The 15,301-nt window shown below is 42.2% G+C and overlaps 1 protein-coding gene across 1 annotated transcript; it reads left to right on the forward strand.

The window, feature by feature from the left end:
- Window positions 1–9,535: 9,535 nt before the first annotated feature.
- On the forward strand, window positions 9,536–10,906 carry LOC308088901 (E3 ubiquitin-protein ligase TRIM35-like; the record flags this gene model as incomplete). The annotated part of the gene is made up of 1 exon (XM_080433484.1): window positions 9,536–10,906. The coding sequence occupies one exon, from the start codon at window positions 9,536–9,538 to the stop codon at window positions 10,904–10,906; it is 1,371 nt and encodes a 456-aa protein (XP_080289610.1).
- Window positions 10,907–15,301: the final 4,395 nt, after the last annotated feature.

Here is a 15,301-nt window from a genome sequence, read left to right on the forward strand (position 1 = left end):
AATGAAGTGGAAAACTTAAGAAAACATTATGCATGTAATCAACAAAAATGTTCTGGCTGTTTTCTATTCCCCGAGGGTATTGTGCCACCACAGAGGTTTTGCAGAGGTGTAGTTATTGCAACAGCCCTAGACATACTGCCCTAATTTATGAACGCGGTGCAGAGCAAATAATGGGCGTACGGCGAGATCACCGCAACTTTCGTCATTTATCAATATATCCTGACGTTGGCTTCAGCCTACCGTACGCTGAGATCTCACGTCTGGTCGAGAGCAGTTGTTGACATTGGCTGCGCCCGTTTGTTCCATTGTGGACATGCAGAGCAGCATTGTCTCGCCGTCTGACAGGCATCTGAACATGTATCCACTACAAAATGTATTATCTAGAACACACTAATAAATAATCCCTGTGAAAATATAACATTTTATAAACAAATTTAAACAAACTGCTTTAATAATCGTGACGCGTTGTGAGCTTGTAGATCTTCTATTTTCAAAATATACGAGCGCTTCTGGGAGAGCATTTTCGGGAGTGCTGCTGTTATATTTTCATGGCCACCGGGAGATCAGACATTTAACCCACAGTCCAACTCACACCAGCCTTCATCCATTAATGTTCTCTCCAGGCTATCTCTCATTAATGCGGCGCAGCACGGGCTCGCTCGTCCGACGGTCCGAGTCTCACTGGGAAATGTGAATAGCCTACATGACTGCTTTATTTTAGTGCAACTTTAACGCGCACTGCTCGGTATGGGTTAAATAAATTAATATACAAACGTATTCTATTCATGGCGATGTGGTATCATAATCTGTTATTCATGTAAACCACTAGCCTACTTGATTGACAAAGATTGTACTGCTTAAAGGGGAAATCCACCCATTTTCAATATTTAACTATGTCATTAATATAGCATAAAGGAGTTGTGTGGAAATAAGAAAAAATTTAAAAAAAAATTAACATTGCAAAAAAATTTAACATTGCAAAAAAATTAACATTGCAAATTACACTGTGATGACTCATCATGGTGTAATTTGCAATGTTAATTTTTTTGCAATGTTAATTTTTTTTGCAATGTTAATTTTTTTTTTTAATTTTTTCTTATTTCCACACAACTCCTTTATGCTATATTAATGACATAGTTAAATATTGAAAATGGGTGGATTTCCCCTTTAAGCAGTTGGGCTTCAAGTGTGTGTGTGTGTGTGTGTGTGTGTGTGTGTGTGTGTGTGTGTGTGTGTGTGTGTGTGTGTGTGTGTGTGTGTGTGTGTGTGTGTGTGTGTGTGTGTGTGTGTGTGTGTGTGTGTGTGTGTGTGTGTGTCTCAAGTCGAGCCGGCGAAACTCTTTTCTTATTGTCTTTCCATGCTTTGTTTGGTCGTATTCTGGTTCTTCATGTCGTAAAATCGGGGCGGTTTAAGAATATTTAAATGACGCTCGGTTTCAGCCGTGACATTTGTCAAGGCTCCTCCTCCTGGTGATTGGATGGGCTCTTTAACCACATGAACCCTATGTCCCTATTCTGGGCATGTCATAATAGGTGAACATTCGTCAAAAATGGGTGTACATTTGGTGAAAATAACATTACATTTACATTACAGTCATTTAGCAGACGCCTTTATCCAAAGCGACTTACAATAAGTGCATTCAACATAGGTAGGGAACGAAAATTACTAATCACCAGAAGTCTTAAGTGCATTTTCTGCAAAAACAAGCAACCAAGAGTATACCTAGCGCTAAGGTAAAAGTGCAATATATCAGCTACCTATTTCCTTAAACCGATGAGACAAAATAGCAAAGTCAAATGAGCAGGAGCTAAAACAAATAATTGTATCGACTAAACAAGATCCAATAAAACAATACAACAATAAAACAAGCGTTCGTACAACTAGTTAACAACAAGTAGGCCAGGCAAAGAGGAAGGGTAGTGTTTCCTGAAGAGGTGGGTTTTCAGCCTGCGGCGAAAGATGGGCAGTGACTCTGCTGTCCTGACATCAATGGGAAGTTCATTCCACCACTGTGGGGCCAGAACAGAAAAAAGTCGTGACCGTGTGGATCGGCCAGAAGGACCCTTGAGTGACGAGGCAATCAGTCGCCCCGAGGTGGCAGACCGAAGTGGTCGGGCAGGGGTGTAGGCATCGACCATAGCCCGGAGGTAAGAAGGAGCTGTTCCTTTCACTGCCCTATAGGCTAGCACCAGGGTTTTAAACTGGATGCGAGCCGCTACGGGGAGCCAGTGTAGAGAACGGAGAAGGATAGTTGTGTGGGAGAACTTGGGGCGGTTGAACACCAGACGAGCCGCAGCTTTCTGAACAAGCTCCAGAGGTCTGATGGCAGATGCCGGAGCACCAGCAACAGATGCGTCAGCACACAAATTAATATCTACAACATGTCAGTTCTCACAGAGAAAGCAACAAATAACTTCACTTTGTCTCAGTAGTTGACTAGTTTTAGTTACGGTTATTTTCACTATTTGACATACTTCGGAAGTATAGGGTTTAAGTGATTCATGTGGTTAACATGCATTTCTTATTAAATTGTGATATTATCAAACATAAATATAAAACATATCACTCTACGTCTCCCAAAAAAAATGTTTTTCTAAAACTTATAGTCACAATCCTTGAATCCTCTGATTGGCTGTTTTCCATTTAGTAGATGTGAAACACACTATAATCTTCTCCTTACATCAGCTTATATCAATCACAGGTGCGTTATTTGCAAAAACAAGCACTCCCCTTCCCTCACAAACCATCTGTGCTGGATTCTCAGCCACTAGGCTAAGTAGCTAGTTTAGCATTTTACACAGGAAGTTCACAGACGTAGCTGTAGCTAAATCTGGCTCTAAAAATATATATAATTTCTATTGAATCTCTTAGTTACAAAGAGATTAAGCTAACAGTTAAGTTTGTTTCTCTATGTGTTTGTTTGGGAAAAGTTTGACGTCTAGCACACAGCCATCTGGACTGGCTGAGTAAATAGGCAGGCTGGTTTGTGCTGGGAAGCCGGGAACTACTTTCTTGTAGAAAAGTATTATTATTAAGAACTGTTTTAATTGGGAAGTGTCTACTGTCTATGATTTTAAAGTTGCCATAGTTGTAACCGTTTTAGAAAAGCAATAAGCCACTCGAGGTCGCAGTTTACCTTAGTTTGCCTATAATTTTATAATGGCTGAGACACTCGGCTAGCGCCTCGTGTCTCACTGTGCCGCTCAGCCATTATAAAATGCACGGTAAACTGTGACCTCTAGTGGCTTATTATCGCTTGCATTTAATTCAGTCTGACCAGAAGCAGGGAAAAACATATCCCCACCGGCCATAAAAATGAATGACCAATGAGAATGATATCAGAAGAGGCATGGATTCCCCCCATCCCCTGCCAGCAATTTAAACTATTGGCTTCACTTTACAGCTGCATGGTTCAAGTTTGTGTTGTCACCATAGGAAGTCCTATCCTTCCTTCCTGTACTAGCTGAATTGCCATGCCAGATAGTGGAATGTAATTTCTATGATAGAAATGATAGAAATTCTATCCTAAAGTATTTAAATTTTATGGTCATATTCTCTTGAAGAGTTTATGCAATGTGACCGTGACTTTTCAACAGTGACTTTAAACAGCAGGAAAGAAGACCCATATAAAAACTGAATCATTTTCTTTCATCTCAGGAAGACATATTTCATTTTTAAGTTCCTTATTAGATTATATACAGTGATGTCACTTACAGTACACATCTGCAGGAGAATATCTCTCGTTGTTCTAACTGCATCATGTGAGTTCATAGCAAAATGGAAGCATGTGATGTTAGTTTAACATCATTCTGCTGCACGCTGTAATTTGGCACAAGCATTATTGCACTCATTACATTATAAGCACTGCATCCCCTGAAATTATTGTAACTTTGAAAATACTGTCCAATTATAACTATGTATGTAACCTTTGTTGCTGTTGCAAAGGCTTGGAGTAGTAAGTACTGGGAGTTAGTTACAGATTTATGCATGCCATGGTGGTATACGCGTGCGGTTGTGTGTGCACACACCAGCACATGCAAGCACACACGCGTGTGCACACACACACACGCACACGCACACGCACACGCACACGCACACGCACACGCACACATGCAAACATGCACACACATTTGTGGATTTTTCTGCAGTAGACGGAGTCCATTATGTCCAATCATTGTTATTTCATTGTGTGTGTGTGTGTGTGTGTGTGGGGGTGTGGGGGTGTGGGGCGTGCGTGTTGTCTGTGTGTGGCTTTGCCCTGACATATTGTAGTGTTCTGGACTGTAGCATTCCCCAGCAGTCAGACAATCATATGCAGAGGAGCCAGAGAGTGATGCAATATACACACGTATGCAGCACTGCAGCAGTCGGTACAGACATTTGCACGAGCGCACACACACACACACACACACACACACACACACACACACACACACACACACACACACACACACACACACACACACACACACACGTCCAAGCCCACAGACTTTTTGTATAATGGACAGAGCAGGTTTGCTCAGCCGTTCCCTATGGGACAGTGTATTGTAACAGCACTGCTCCATGTAGTAAGTCATGTTTGTTGGACTATAGCACGTTTTATACATAGGAAAGTCAATGTACTGTACTTCACTGGTCAAAATAAGAAGTGTCTGTGCAAATGAAAGAATACATTACATAGTTTGTTTGTGTGTGCATACAATGTACTGTATATCCTTTTGGTTTACCTTGACATCTTGGCCTCCTTGGCATTCATTTTTAGAAATAAAAAACATTATCGGTACAGGACCTGATGGCCTTTAGCAATAAAATAGCGATAATAATAGTAGAGCTTAGTGTCGAGTCTGGAGGGAACTACATTGTCACATAAGAGTTACTCTTCTCCAGGTGGGTGAGGGCCATGTGGACTGTTGTTGCAAATTGGTGAGGGTCCAGGGTGGTTGGTAATATGCTACAAATTAGCTCTTTTTGAACAAAGACGTTTATTTGCTTTCTGCAGAGAATATTCACAGCTTACAAATATTTTTAAGCAAATAAACTAAAATAAAAACACAAAAAACAAATTAGCTCTTTAACGTGCTTCTCAAAAGCTTTTGCTCACTATGGGAGTGAGGGAAACAGGACGAAAATCATTTAAGCATGTTACAGTACCTTGCATCGTTTTTGGCATCGGAACAATGGTGGATGACATCTACAGTAGCAGGAGGCGACTACACACAGGGAAAGGGACAGGTTGTTAATTTGAACCCACAGCCAGCTGTGCCCCGTGCGCTCTGATCACTCGCCCTGGAATGCCGCCTGGCCGGGCCACTTTGCGGGTGTTGACGTGCTTGAATGACCTGTCCTGCACACACATTGTCCTCAGTGGTGGAAAAAGTACTCAAATGTTTTACTTAAGTAAACGTATCAATACTGCATTGTAGAAGTACTCTGTTACAAGTAAAAGTCTGGTGTTCAAAATTAACTTGAGTAAAAGTACAAAAGTATTGGTATCAAAATGTTTTAAAATAGCAGATCTACAAGCTCATAACCCGTCGCGATGCAACGAGTTGTGAGCTTGTAGATCGGCTATTTTCAAATAGCCTAGGTATAAAATAGGACAAAAGTGGTTAATATATGTTTTATAATGTAATCATTTATAGCTGCAAAGTAACTAGTGTGTAGTAGTGACTAAAATGTTCAAATAATTGTAGTGGAGTAAAAGTACAATATTTGCCTCTGAGATGTAGTGGAGTAAAAGTATTGGAAATTGGAAATACTCAAGTAAAGTACAAATACCTCAAAATTGTACTTAAGTACAGTACTTGAGTACGTGAAGTTACTTTCCACCACTGCCTGTCCTGCACACACATTGTCCTCTGTGATGACCAGAGCACTGTTGGTGTCAGCGGTGGTGGTGGCCCCCCCTCTGGGAGGTTGGTGTTCATGACCTCAAAAAGTGTATAAAAAGTGTTCAGCTCGTCCGGGATGGAGGCAGCGATGTAAGCTACGCAGCTGGGTCTTCCTTTGAAGTCTGATTTTGTGTGTTTAGTCCCTCCCTGCCACATACTGTACTGCTGGACGTGGGTCATTGCCACTGAACTGTGTCTCAGTCTGGGCTGTCTCGATCGCTCTGCGGAGATCAAAATAGATTTTTTTTCCAGGCTTTGTCTTCAGAGGAAAAAGTAATGTCTTGAGCGTTGAGGGCAGCTTTAATAAAACCTTTGATCCATGGCTTCTGGTTTGGATACACCTGGAGTGTTGTTGTGGGGACACCATTCTCAATACCAGTGGTGGAAAAAGTACTCAAATGTTTTACTTGTTTTTTTAAATAGGCCTGAAAACGTTTTTGTTTCAGAGGGCATTTTCGTGTTGAATTGTTGTTTAGTCACATCTGTTTTGAAATCCTGCTTTTTAACTTTATATGATTGATGATGTTTTACCATGTGGCACTCTGAGATTCCTTGTGAATGAAAAGTGCATTACAAATAAAATGTATTATTATTAATGTCTCGAGGCCTATCAGGCTCGAAGCCTTATTGAAACCCTAGGCGTTCTTCTTCCGCCGTTTTTTCAGTTCTGGCCTAACCGTGTGGTCGCTTTTTACGAAACTCAGCAATATGGTAGAGGGCAATGCCAAACGGCTAAGAAACGAAACTCACAACTATCGGCCAAAGCGTGGCGCTATTTCACTCAATTGACTTTGAACAGGTACAACTCATGCCCTGTTTGACCTACAGCCATGAAACTTCGATACACACATGCGTCTCCTCATGCCTAACAACACTTTTGACCTCTGACCTTTAGATTTCCCACCATTTTGAATTATATGAAAAACAGTAAAAATCTCCTCCTGGGATCTTTGAGCAATCTGCACGAAACGTTTTACACATGAACTTTGGACCTATGCCGACAAACTGGGGAAGCGGATTTTCCATAAGTGAAAAAATGAAGCTTTTATGAGTTTTATGAAAATTATTCGTCTGCCCCTAACACGTACATGCAGACTCACATTTGTTTGAAACTTTGCAATAATGTAGAGGGTCATTCCAAGTATCACTGAAACCAATCTTACTCCAATTGGTCAAAGGGGGGCGCAATAGCAATTTTTTGAAAATGCTAACTTTAAACAGGCAAAAGTCATGCCTCGTTTGGCCGACAGCCGTGAAACTTGCTTACACATGTGCCTTGACTCATGAGGAACATATCTATATCTTTGACCAGTAAGCTCCGCCCTTAGATCTTACGCCATATTGAGCAGTTTGAAAAACATTTTAACCAAGGATTTCTGAGCAATTTGCGTGAAACTGTGTCAAATGTGTGAGCACCTTTTTCACCAGTTCAGGTCTGTTGGTCCAATAGCTTGATCGCTTAATCATCTGCCTTGAGACCACAGGGTGGCCGGTTTGAATCCCACCTCATGTAGACTTCATTATAATTGCATTGCACACAACATGACTGTATCAATGAATACATGCACAATTGTTGAAGATAACGTGAAATGCTTATTTGAAAGTAGTTATTTTCAATGTATGACGCACTTCATTCGCCCTTTTGTTTTGTTTTGTTGGATTCTCCTTTCTCACTGTCTGAGGCTGTAGCTCAATCTATAAAGAATAGCCTCATGTTCCAAAGGTCCCCGGTTCAAATCCCACTCATTACAGTTTACATTTAAATTGCATTGTATTTGTATTTGTATTTGTTTTTAAATAACATGAAATGCTTTTTTGAGAGTAGTTGTTTTTTATGTATGACATACTTTCTTGTGAAAATAGCCGATCTACAATCTCACAACTTTTCAGATAGCAACACATCTCCACTCTCCACTCATGGACTTAACACAGTTAAGAACAAAGTATTTTCTTTTTAGAAAGGCAGGGGCTCTCTCTTGCACCGCACGGCCACACAGCGCACATTTCTCCTCACAAGTCAATGAGAAAATCTCACACAAGCACGCACGCACACACACATATAGAGCGTCGCAGTTCCCGCCCACTTCCTGTTTTTTTTGGTGCCGGAAGAAAAAACTCAATGCATTTTTCCATTGACATTTCCAAAAATATTTATATCTATTAATTTAAGCCTCGAATCAAGCCATCACGAGATGACATGAATCATGACCATAAAACGTTTTTTTCTGTGATTTTATTTTATTTTATATTTAATGATATGATATACTATATTTAATAAATACCCTTTATTTTGCCGTTTTCAACACAAAAACAAATCACAGAATCAAACGTTTATGGTCATGATTCATGTCATGTCATGATGGCTTGATTCGAGGCTTAAATTAATAGATATAAATATTTTTGGAAATGTCAATGGAAAAATGCATTGAGTTTTTTCTTCCGGCACCAAAAAAAACAGGAAGTGGGCGGGAACTGCGACGCTCTATACACGCGAGCAGCACCCCCAGGGTCCTAGTGCCCTTCGTATACAGCACACAAATACACAGGCACGCAGGCAGACACACTGCATTGCGCGCAAACAGATTTTTTTTCTCCCCCCTTTACCCGGGAGTACATACTATGTCCCGTACGGGACACGCCTCTTTTGCGTCAAATACGGGGCGTCCCGGCTAATACGGGACAGTTGGCAACCCTAAACTCTGCCTATGGCCACTCAGTACTTATAACTGCTTCTGATGGGCAGGCAGGTGACTTCTATGGCTGGCTCCACTGTCGGTATGTGTAAGGGTTAATGTGAGACGTATAACCACCTTCCTCTTGCTTTTCAGAGTAATCCTATTCCTTATCCTTTCTTCTATGCTAAAAGAAAGAAGGAGTCTGTGCTGGAGAACTGGTGATTTAATAACCAAAATATTCAATAAATCCACGTGAACAGCCAGGGTTCTAAATGGTATCATCCGTATTCAAATACAACATATCACTTCCTCGCTTTTAATGCGACCGCTTCCCTCTCCACTAGAACAGAAGTCCACAACAATAGAACCGTGTGTGTGTGTGTGTGTGTGTGTGTGTGTGTGTGTGTGTGTGTGTGTGTGTGTGTGTGTGTGTGTGTGTGTGTGTGTGTGTGTGTGTGTGTGTGTGTGTGTGTGTGTGTGTGTGTGTGTGTGTGTGTGTGTGTGTGTGTGTGTGTGTGTGTGTCATAGCTCCACTCCTACCAGACTCACCTGAGAGAAACCAGGAAACAGAGAGGTTATTATTCTGCCTCTCCACACGCAAAGAGACGGACAATATGATTTACCTGCAAATCAAACACAACTTCCAGTGAGGTAGGACAGACACCACATATCTGATTGATCTGGGGCACAAAGAACGTGTGTGTGTGTGTGTGTGTGTCATAGCTCCACTCCTACCAGACTCACCTGAGAGAAACCAGGAAATAGAGATTTTTCTGCCGTGAGCCAGCACCACTACAAGGACCTGGTGTGTGTAGCATCTTTTTGCACAGCTGAATGGACTTTAACAAGAACCAGGATTCAAAGTGAAAGTAAACTTCAGGGAACATTCTAGAGGAGGGAGTGTTAACACCACTGACTGACTGATTTCCTGGCTTGAACAGTGTGTCTGTAGCTTCACTCAGAGACCAAATGGCTTCCAAGTCGTCTCGCCCTGAAGAGGATTATTGCTGTCCTGTGTGTTGTGACATCTTTAAAGATCCTGTTCTCCTGTCCTGTAGCCACAGCTTCTGTAAAGACTGTCTGCAGAGATGGTGGAGAGAGAAGAAAATAAAGGAATGTCCAGTTTGTAAGAAGAGACATTCAGTCGATCCTCCCAGAAACCTGGCTCTGAACAACGTGTGTGAGGCCTTCATACAGGAGAGACATCAGAGAGCTTCAACAGGGTCTGAGGTTCTCTGCAGTCTGCATGCTGAGAAACTCAAACTGTTCTGTCTGGAATGTCAACAGCCAGTGTGTCTTGTGTGTCGAGATGCTAAAAAACACACCAGCCACAGATTCAGACCCATCGATGAAGCTGCACTGGATCACAAGGAGGAAGTCCAGAAATCAATGAAGCCTTTACAGGAGAAACTGGAGGTATTTAATAAAGCTAAAACAAACTATGATCAAACAGCAGAACACATTCAGTTCCAGACTCAGATGACAGAGATGCGGATTAAAGAACAGTTTAAGAAGATGCGTCAGTTTCTACAAGAGGAAGAGGATGCTAGGATTGCTGCACTGTGGGAGGAAGAGCAGCAGAAGAGTCAGATGATGAAGGAGAAGACTGAGGGTCTGAACAGAGACATATCAACTCTTTCAAACACAATCAGAGCCATAGAGGAGGAGCTGAGAGCTGAACACATCTCATTCCTGCAGAACTACAAGACCACAATGCAAAGAGTCCAGTTCACACTGCAGGACCCACAGCCGGTCTCAGGAGCACTGATAGACGTGACCAAACACCTGAGCAACCTGACCTTCAGAGTCTGGGACAAGATGAAGGCCATTTTCTCCTACACTCCTGTCATTCTGGACCCCAACACTGCCTATCCAAAATACATCCTGTCTAATGATCTGACCAGTGCGAGAGTTGGAAAGAAACAGCAGCTTCCTGACAACCCAGAGAGGTTTGACCACTATGCCCATGTTCTGGGTTCTGAGGGCTTTAACTCAGGGACTCACAGCTGGGATGTTGAGGTTGTAGACAATGCATGCTGGGCAGTAGGTGTGTTAACAGAGTCCTATCAGAGGAAGGGAGACAAAGGGGGTCAATTCTGGAGAATAGGGTTAAATAAAGGTAAATACACAGCAGGCTCCTCACCAGGGTCTGACACTGATCTCTCAATGAAGCAGAAACCTCAGAGGATCAGAGTCCAGCTGGACTGGAACAGAGGAAAGTTGTCCTTCTCTGATCCTGATACTAACACACACCTACACACCTTCACACACACTTTCACTGACACACTCTTTCCATACATTTACATTGGTCAGATTGGTGGTTCTCTGAAGATTAGCTAGTTACCAGGGAAGGTCAGTGTAACTCTGGGATAATATAGTTAGACATGATGATGAGGATTATATTGATATATTGATGTATTACTTTATTAATCAAAACAATATAACTGCAACAGCTGAGGTGCAGTAGAACATTTAGGCTAAAAGGATCACAAAAAGGTCCTGAGGACTTGTTTCCATTGTGTTCCTAAAGTAATACCTGTCAATGTTAGAATCAGAGTGTTTCTGATCTGTGATGACATCATCATCATCTACACAGTAAAATACAAGTCTTAATTTAACTCTGAAGAGCGTAAAATGTTATCAGAAATGGACCCTATGATCCACAACATGATATCATTATCATCTACAAAAAAAAGTATTAGTGCAGGCCCTTAAGTCCATTTTTATGTTACAATAGTTCACTTTGTGATACATGCGCCAAATTTGGCATGAACAATGCCTAGGACCTACTTTTGCAGAAAAGCCCGTTAGCCACACAAAAAAACCCAATATGGCTGCCATTTTCCAAAATGGCTCCTGGCGAAAGACATTTTATGTGTATTTTGACCTGGATTGTGATTGGATTTTGATTATTTTGGTATCAACATATAGTTTTGACTCCCCCCGCCCCCTCCCCCCGTTAGCTACGTGAAAAAAAAACAACATGGCTGCCATTTTCCAAAATGGCTTCAGGCAAAAGGCATTTTATGTGTATTTTGACCTGGATTGTGATCGGATTATCCATTATTTTGGCATCAGAATATAGTTTTGACTCCCCCCGCCCCCTCCCCCCGTTAGCCACGCAAAAATATATATATAATATGGCTGCCACTTTCCAAAATGGCTGCTGGGGAAAGACATTTTATGTGTATTTTGATGTGGATTGTGATTGGATTTTGATTATTTTGGTATCAACATATGAGTTTTTACCCCCCCCCATGTCTGGATCACAAATTGTTGTAATCGTCACATTTGCAGGCACTCAGCTGTGTGCACTGTAGGCCAAAGCGGTAGCACTCGCATCTACCACGACGTTCAGTCTTGCACTGGCATTTTGTCAGTTGTTCACAAATCTGGGCAATTGCTAGAGTGTCATCCACGCTACTTGCCAAATGTCATCTTCTGCTCGCCATCCCCAGCTGGCAGGGCTCTCTGTATAAATTTGACATACAGTTGCCTGGCTTCAGACACGAGCAACTTGATAAGTGGCATGCTTTACATGATGTGCAAGAGATGCCCTTGTAGGTGGAATGGCATCATAGGACCTCTGCTTCCATGCAAAGAGGTACAATTTTGCATCATCAACCCCATCACCAGTGCTGTTCTTGTCATGCATTGTTACTGGTGGGTATTGACTGAGCTTCTGGAAGACATGAGACACTTCAGGCCACACTTTCCGGGTTTGCCATGCTATCTTTTTGCCTTTTCCCACGAAAGGCTGACACGACATCACATCCAGTGAAAGCGTGAAAGAAAAGGATGCCAATGGATTTTTCAGGGCCTAGATTCTTCACTAAATCGTGAACTGGTAACCAACAACAATACAGTACAGTACAGTACAGTACAGTGCTGTTCAATAACAATACAGCACAGTACAGTATTGTGCTGTACAATAGCAATACAGTACATTACTGTACAGTACAGTACTGTGGTTAGTGAGCCCGCCTAGGGAGCCAGAGGCCCTGGTTGCCCCAGGTACAATTCCAGGCCAGGCCAGCAAATGTGTCGATGAAATGAAATTTGTCCCTGAGCAAGACTCTTAACCCCTAATTGCTCACAGGCCCTCATTGGAAACAAGACAGCAAGGACTTTCATGAACGGACCTGTTAAAGGAATTATCCTTATCCTTTACACTGTCTACCCGCAAGTCTATAGGTCCCTGGTTCAAACCCCAATTTAACCAGTCCAAATATAATTTACTGAACAAAAATCATGACTTTGTTAATTAATGCATGTTCACTTCTTCTCTCTCTCTCACTGCCTCTCTTTCTCTCTCTCTCTCTCTCTCTCTCTCTCTCTCTCTCTCTCTCTCTCTCTCTCTCTCTCTCTCTCTCTCTCTGCATCTCTCTCTCCCTCTCTCTCTCTAACTGCCTCTCTCTCTCTCTCCATCTCTGCCTCTCTTTCCCTCCCTCGCTCTAACTGCCTCTCTTTCTCTCTCCCTCTCTTTCTCTCTCTCTCTCTCTCTCTCTCTCTCTCTCTCTCTCTCTCTTCACTGCCTCTCACTGCCTCTCTCTCTCTCTCTCTCTCTCTCTCTCTCTCTCTCTCTCTCTCTCTCTCTCTCTCTCTCTCTCTCTCTCTCTCTCTCTCTCTCTCTCTCTCTCTCTCCCTCTCTCTCTAACTGCCTCTCTTTCTCTCTCTCTCTCTCTCTCTCGCTCTCTGCCTGCCTTTTCCTGCCTCTGCCTTATCCCTCGAAACCGCTTATTTCTGCTTGCAGCTATATTTATTATTATTACTTAAGTAAAAGTATCAATACTGCAATGTAGAAATACTCTGTTACAAGTAAAAGTCAGGAATTAAAAATGTACTTGAGTAAAAGTACAAAAGTATTGGTATCAAAATGTACTTAAAGTACCAAAAGTAGAAAGTACTCATTATGCAGAATGTCCCATTTCACAAGTTTTCAAATGTATAAAAATATTTCGAAAATAGCTGATCTTCAAGCTCACAATGTGTCGCATCGCGACGCATTGTGAGCTTGTGTAGGGCTGAAGTGGGTATCATGTTTTGTAATAATAATCAAAATCTACAGTAAGTTGTAACTAAAGTTTTCAAATAATTGCATAATATTTGCCTCTGAAATGTAGTGGAGTAGAAGTAAAAGTACAGACATTTGGAAATACTCAATACCTCAATAAAAAATACCTCAAAATTGTACTTAAAGTACAGTACTTGAGTAAATGTACTTAGCTACTTTACACCATTCTCAATACACTACCCATGTCTGCTTCTGTGTACTCAACGTTTGTGTGTATATGACAAAGGCCCTCCTAGCAGAAACTCTGTGCTTCCTTCTGCCCCAACTCACGGCTGTGACTAAAGCCTCCCATGATGTCATCAATGACGACCAGTCTCACTTCTGTGGTGTTCCTGAGGGGATGGGATGTGTCTGCTCAGAGGATGGGATGTGTCTACTCAGAGAGGATGGGATGTGTATGCTCAGAGGATGGGATGTGTCTGCTGAGGGGATGGGATGTGTCTGCTCAGAGGATGGGATGTGTCTGCTGAGAGGATGGGATGTGTCTGCTGAGGCATAGACATATAAAGGTAGACGCCTCATTCGGCTCTGAAGCGTCTGTATCTCGGGCACGCTTCCTGCTCCCGCAGGGCTGCCGTGTGCGTCACACACGCGGAAGTTCGGTAGGCCAATCAGAGGCAGGTGGGGGCGGGTCATTTTGTAACCCAGCTTTTAACCCTTTAAGAGGCAGCAGCTGTGCGCAGCATCTAGTTAGTTGGAACTTGGCAAACTCCACACTCTATTTGTGAAATTCAAATAAGACATGGTCGCTTCGTGTGGAAAATGATTAGCCCGTATACAAGCGTCACGTGAACCATGGCTAGAAAATGATATGCTTCTGGTATTATTTTATCTTTATTGCCATTATGATATTCTGCTCTGTGACTTTGGAATGATATTCTTTTGGCTGTCTTGGAGTATTTGTGTTATATGTTATACTTTCAGTGCCATTAAAATATGGAACACAGACTTTTCATTTATAGTTGCTGTTTTTGGAAGAGAAAATTCTCAAATGAACAATTATTTCAGTCTTTCAAAGTTGATAGCTCTGTTCTGACCTGAATAGCTAACATGAAGGATGTTAGATAAAGGCAATCATCACACATAGCCTCTCACACCCAAAACTTAGAATGTTATCATTCGATTAAATGTTGTCAAAATAACAATTATTTACGTTCTCTAATTGTGTACTTGTTTAGTAAGTAATGTAGATGTTTAACAATTTGACTCTTCTTGACAGTGTGAAATGTTATACTCAAGATTTAAAGATCTATATAAGGGTCCATTTGGTTATCAACTCTCCATCATTTAGCTGGGTACCACCTGGAACCCCCTCAAGGACCACTGGTGGTTCCCGGACCACTGGTTGAGAACCATTGCATGACAAGTCCCGGAAAAGACGCACTGTGATTGGCCAGTAGTCAACGCGCTGTGAGCGCTGTGATTGGCCAGTAGTCACTTTGAGTGGCAGGTGCAGCCGTGCAGGGCGGAAGAGCCGTGTGTATTGCGATACAAGTCGCCCCAATGAACTGCAGAGGCCAATGAGGTATCTAGGTTTCTAATATCTATGTGCTGAGGGGATGGGATGTGTCTGCTCAGAGGATGGGAATGTGTCTGCTCAGAGGATGGGATGTGTCTGCTCAGAGGATGGGATGTGTCTGCTCATAGGATGGGATGTGTCT

The sequence above is a fragment of the Gymnoscopelus braueri genome, assembly GCF_963280865.1.
Source record: "Gymnoscopelus braueri genome assembly, chromosome: 1".
Lineage (NCBI taxonomy): Eukaryota > Metazoa > Chordata > Actinopteri > Myctophiformes > Myctophidae > Gymnoscopelus > Gymnoscopelus braueri.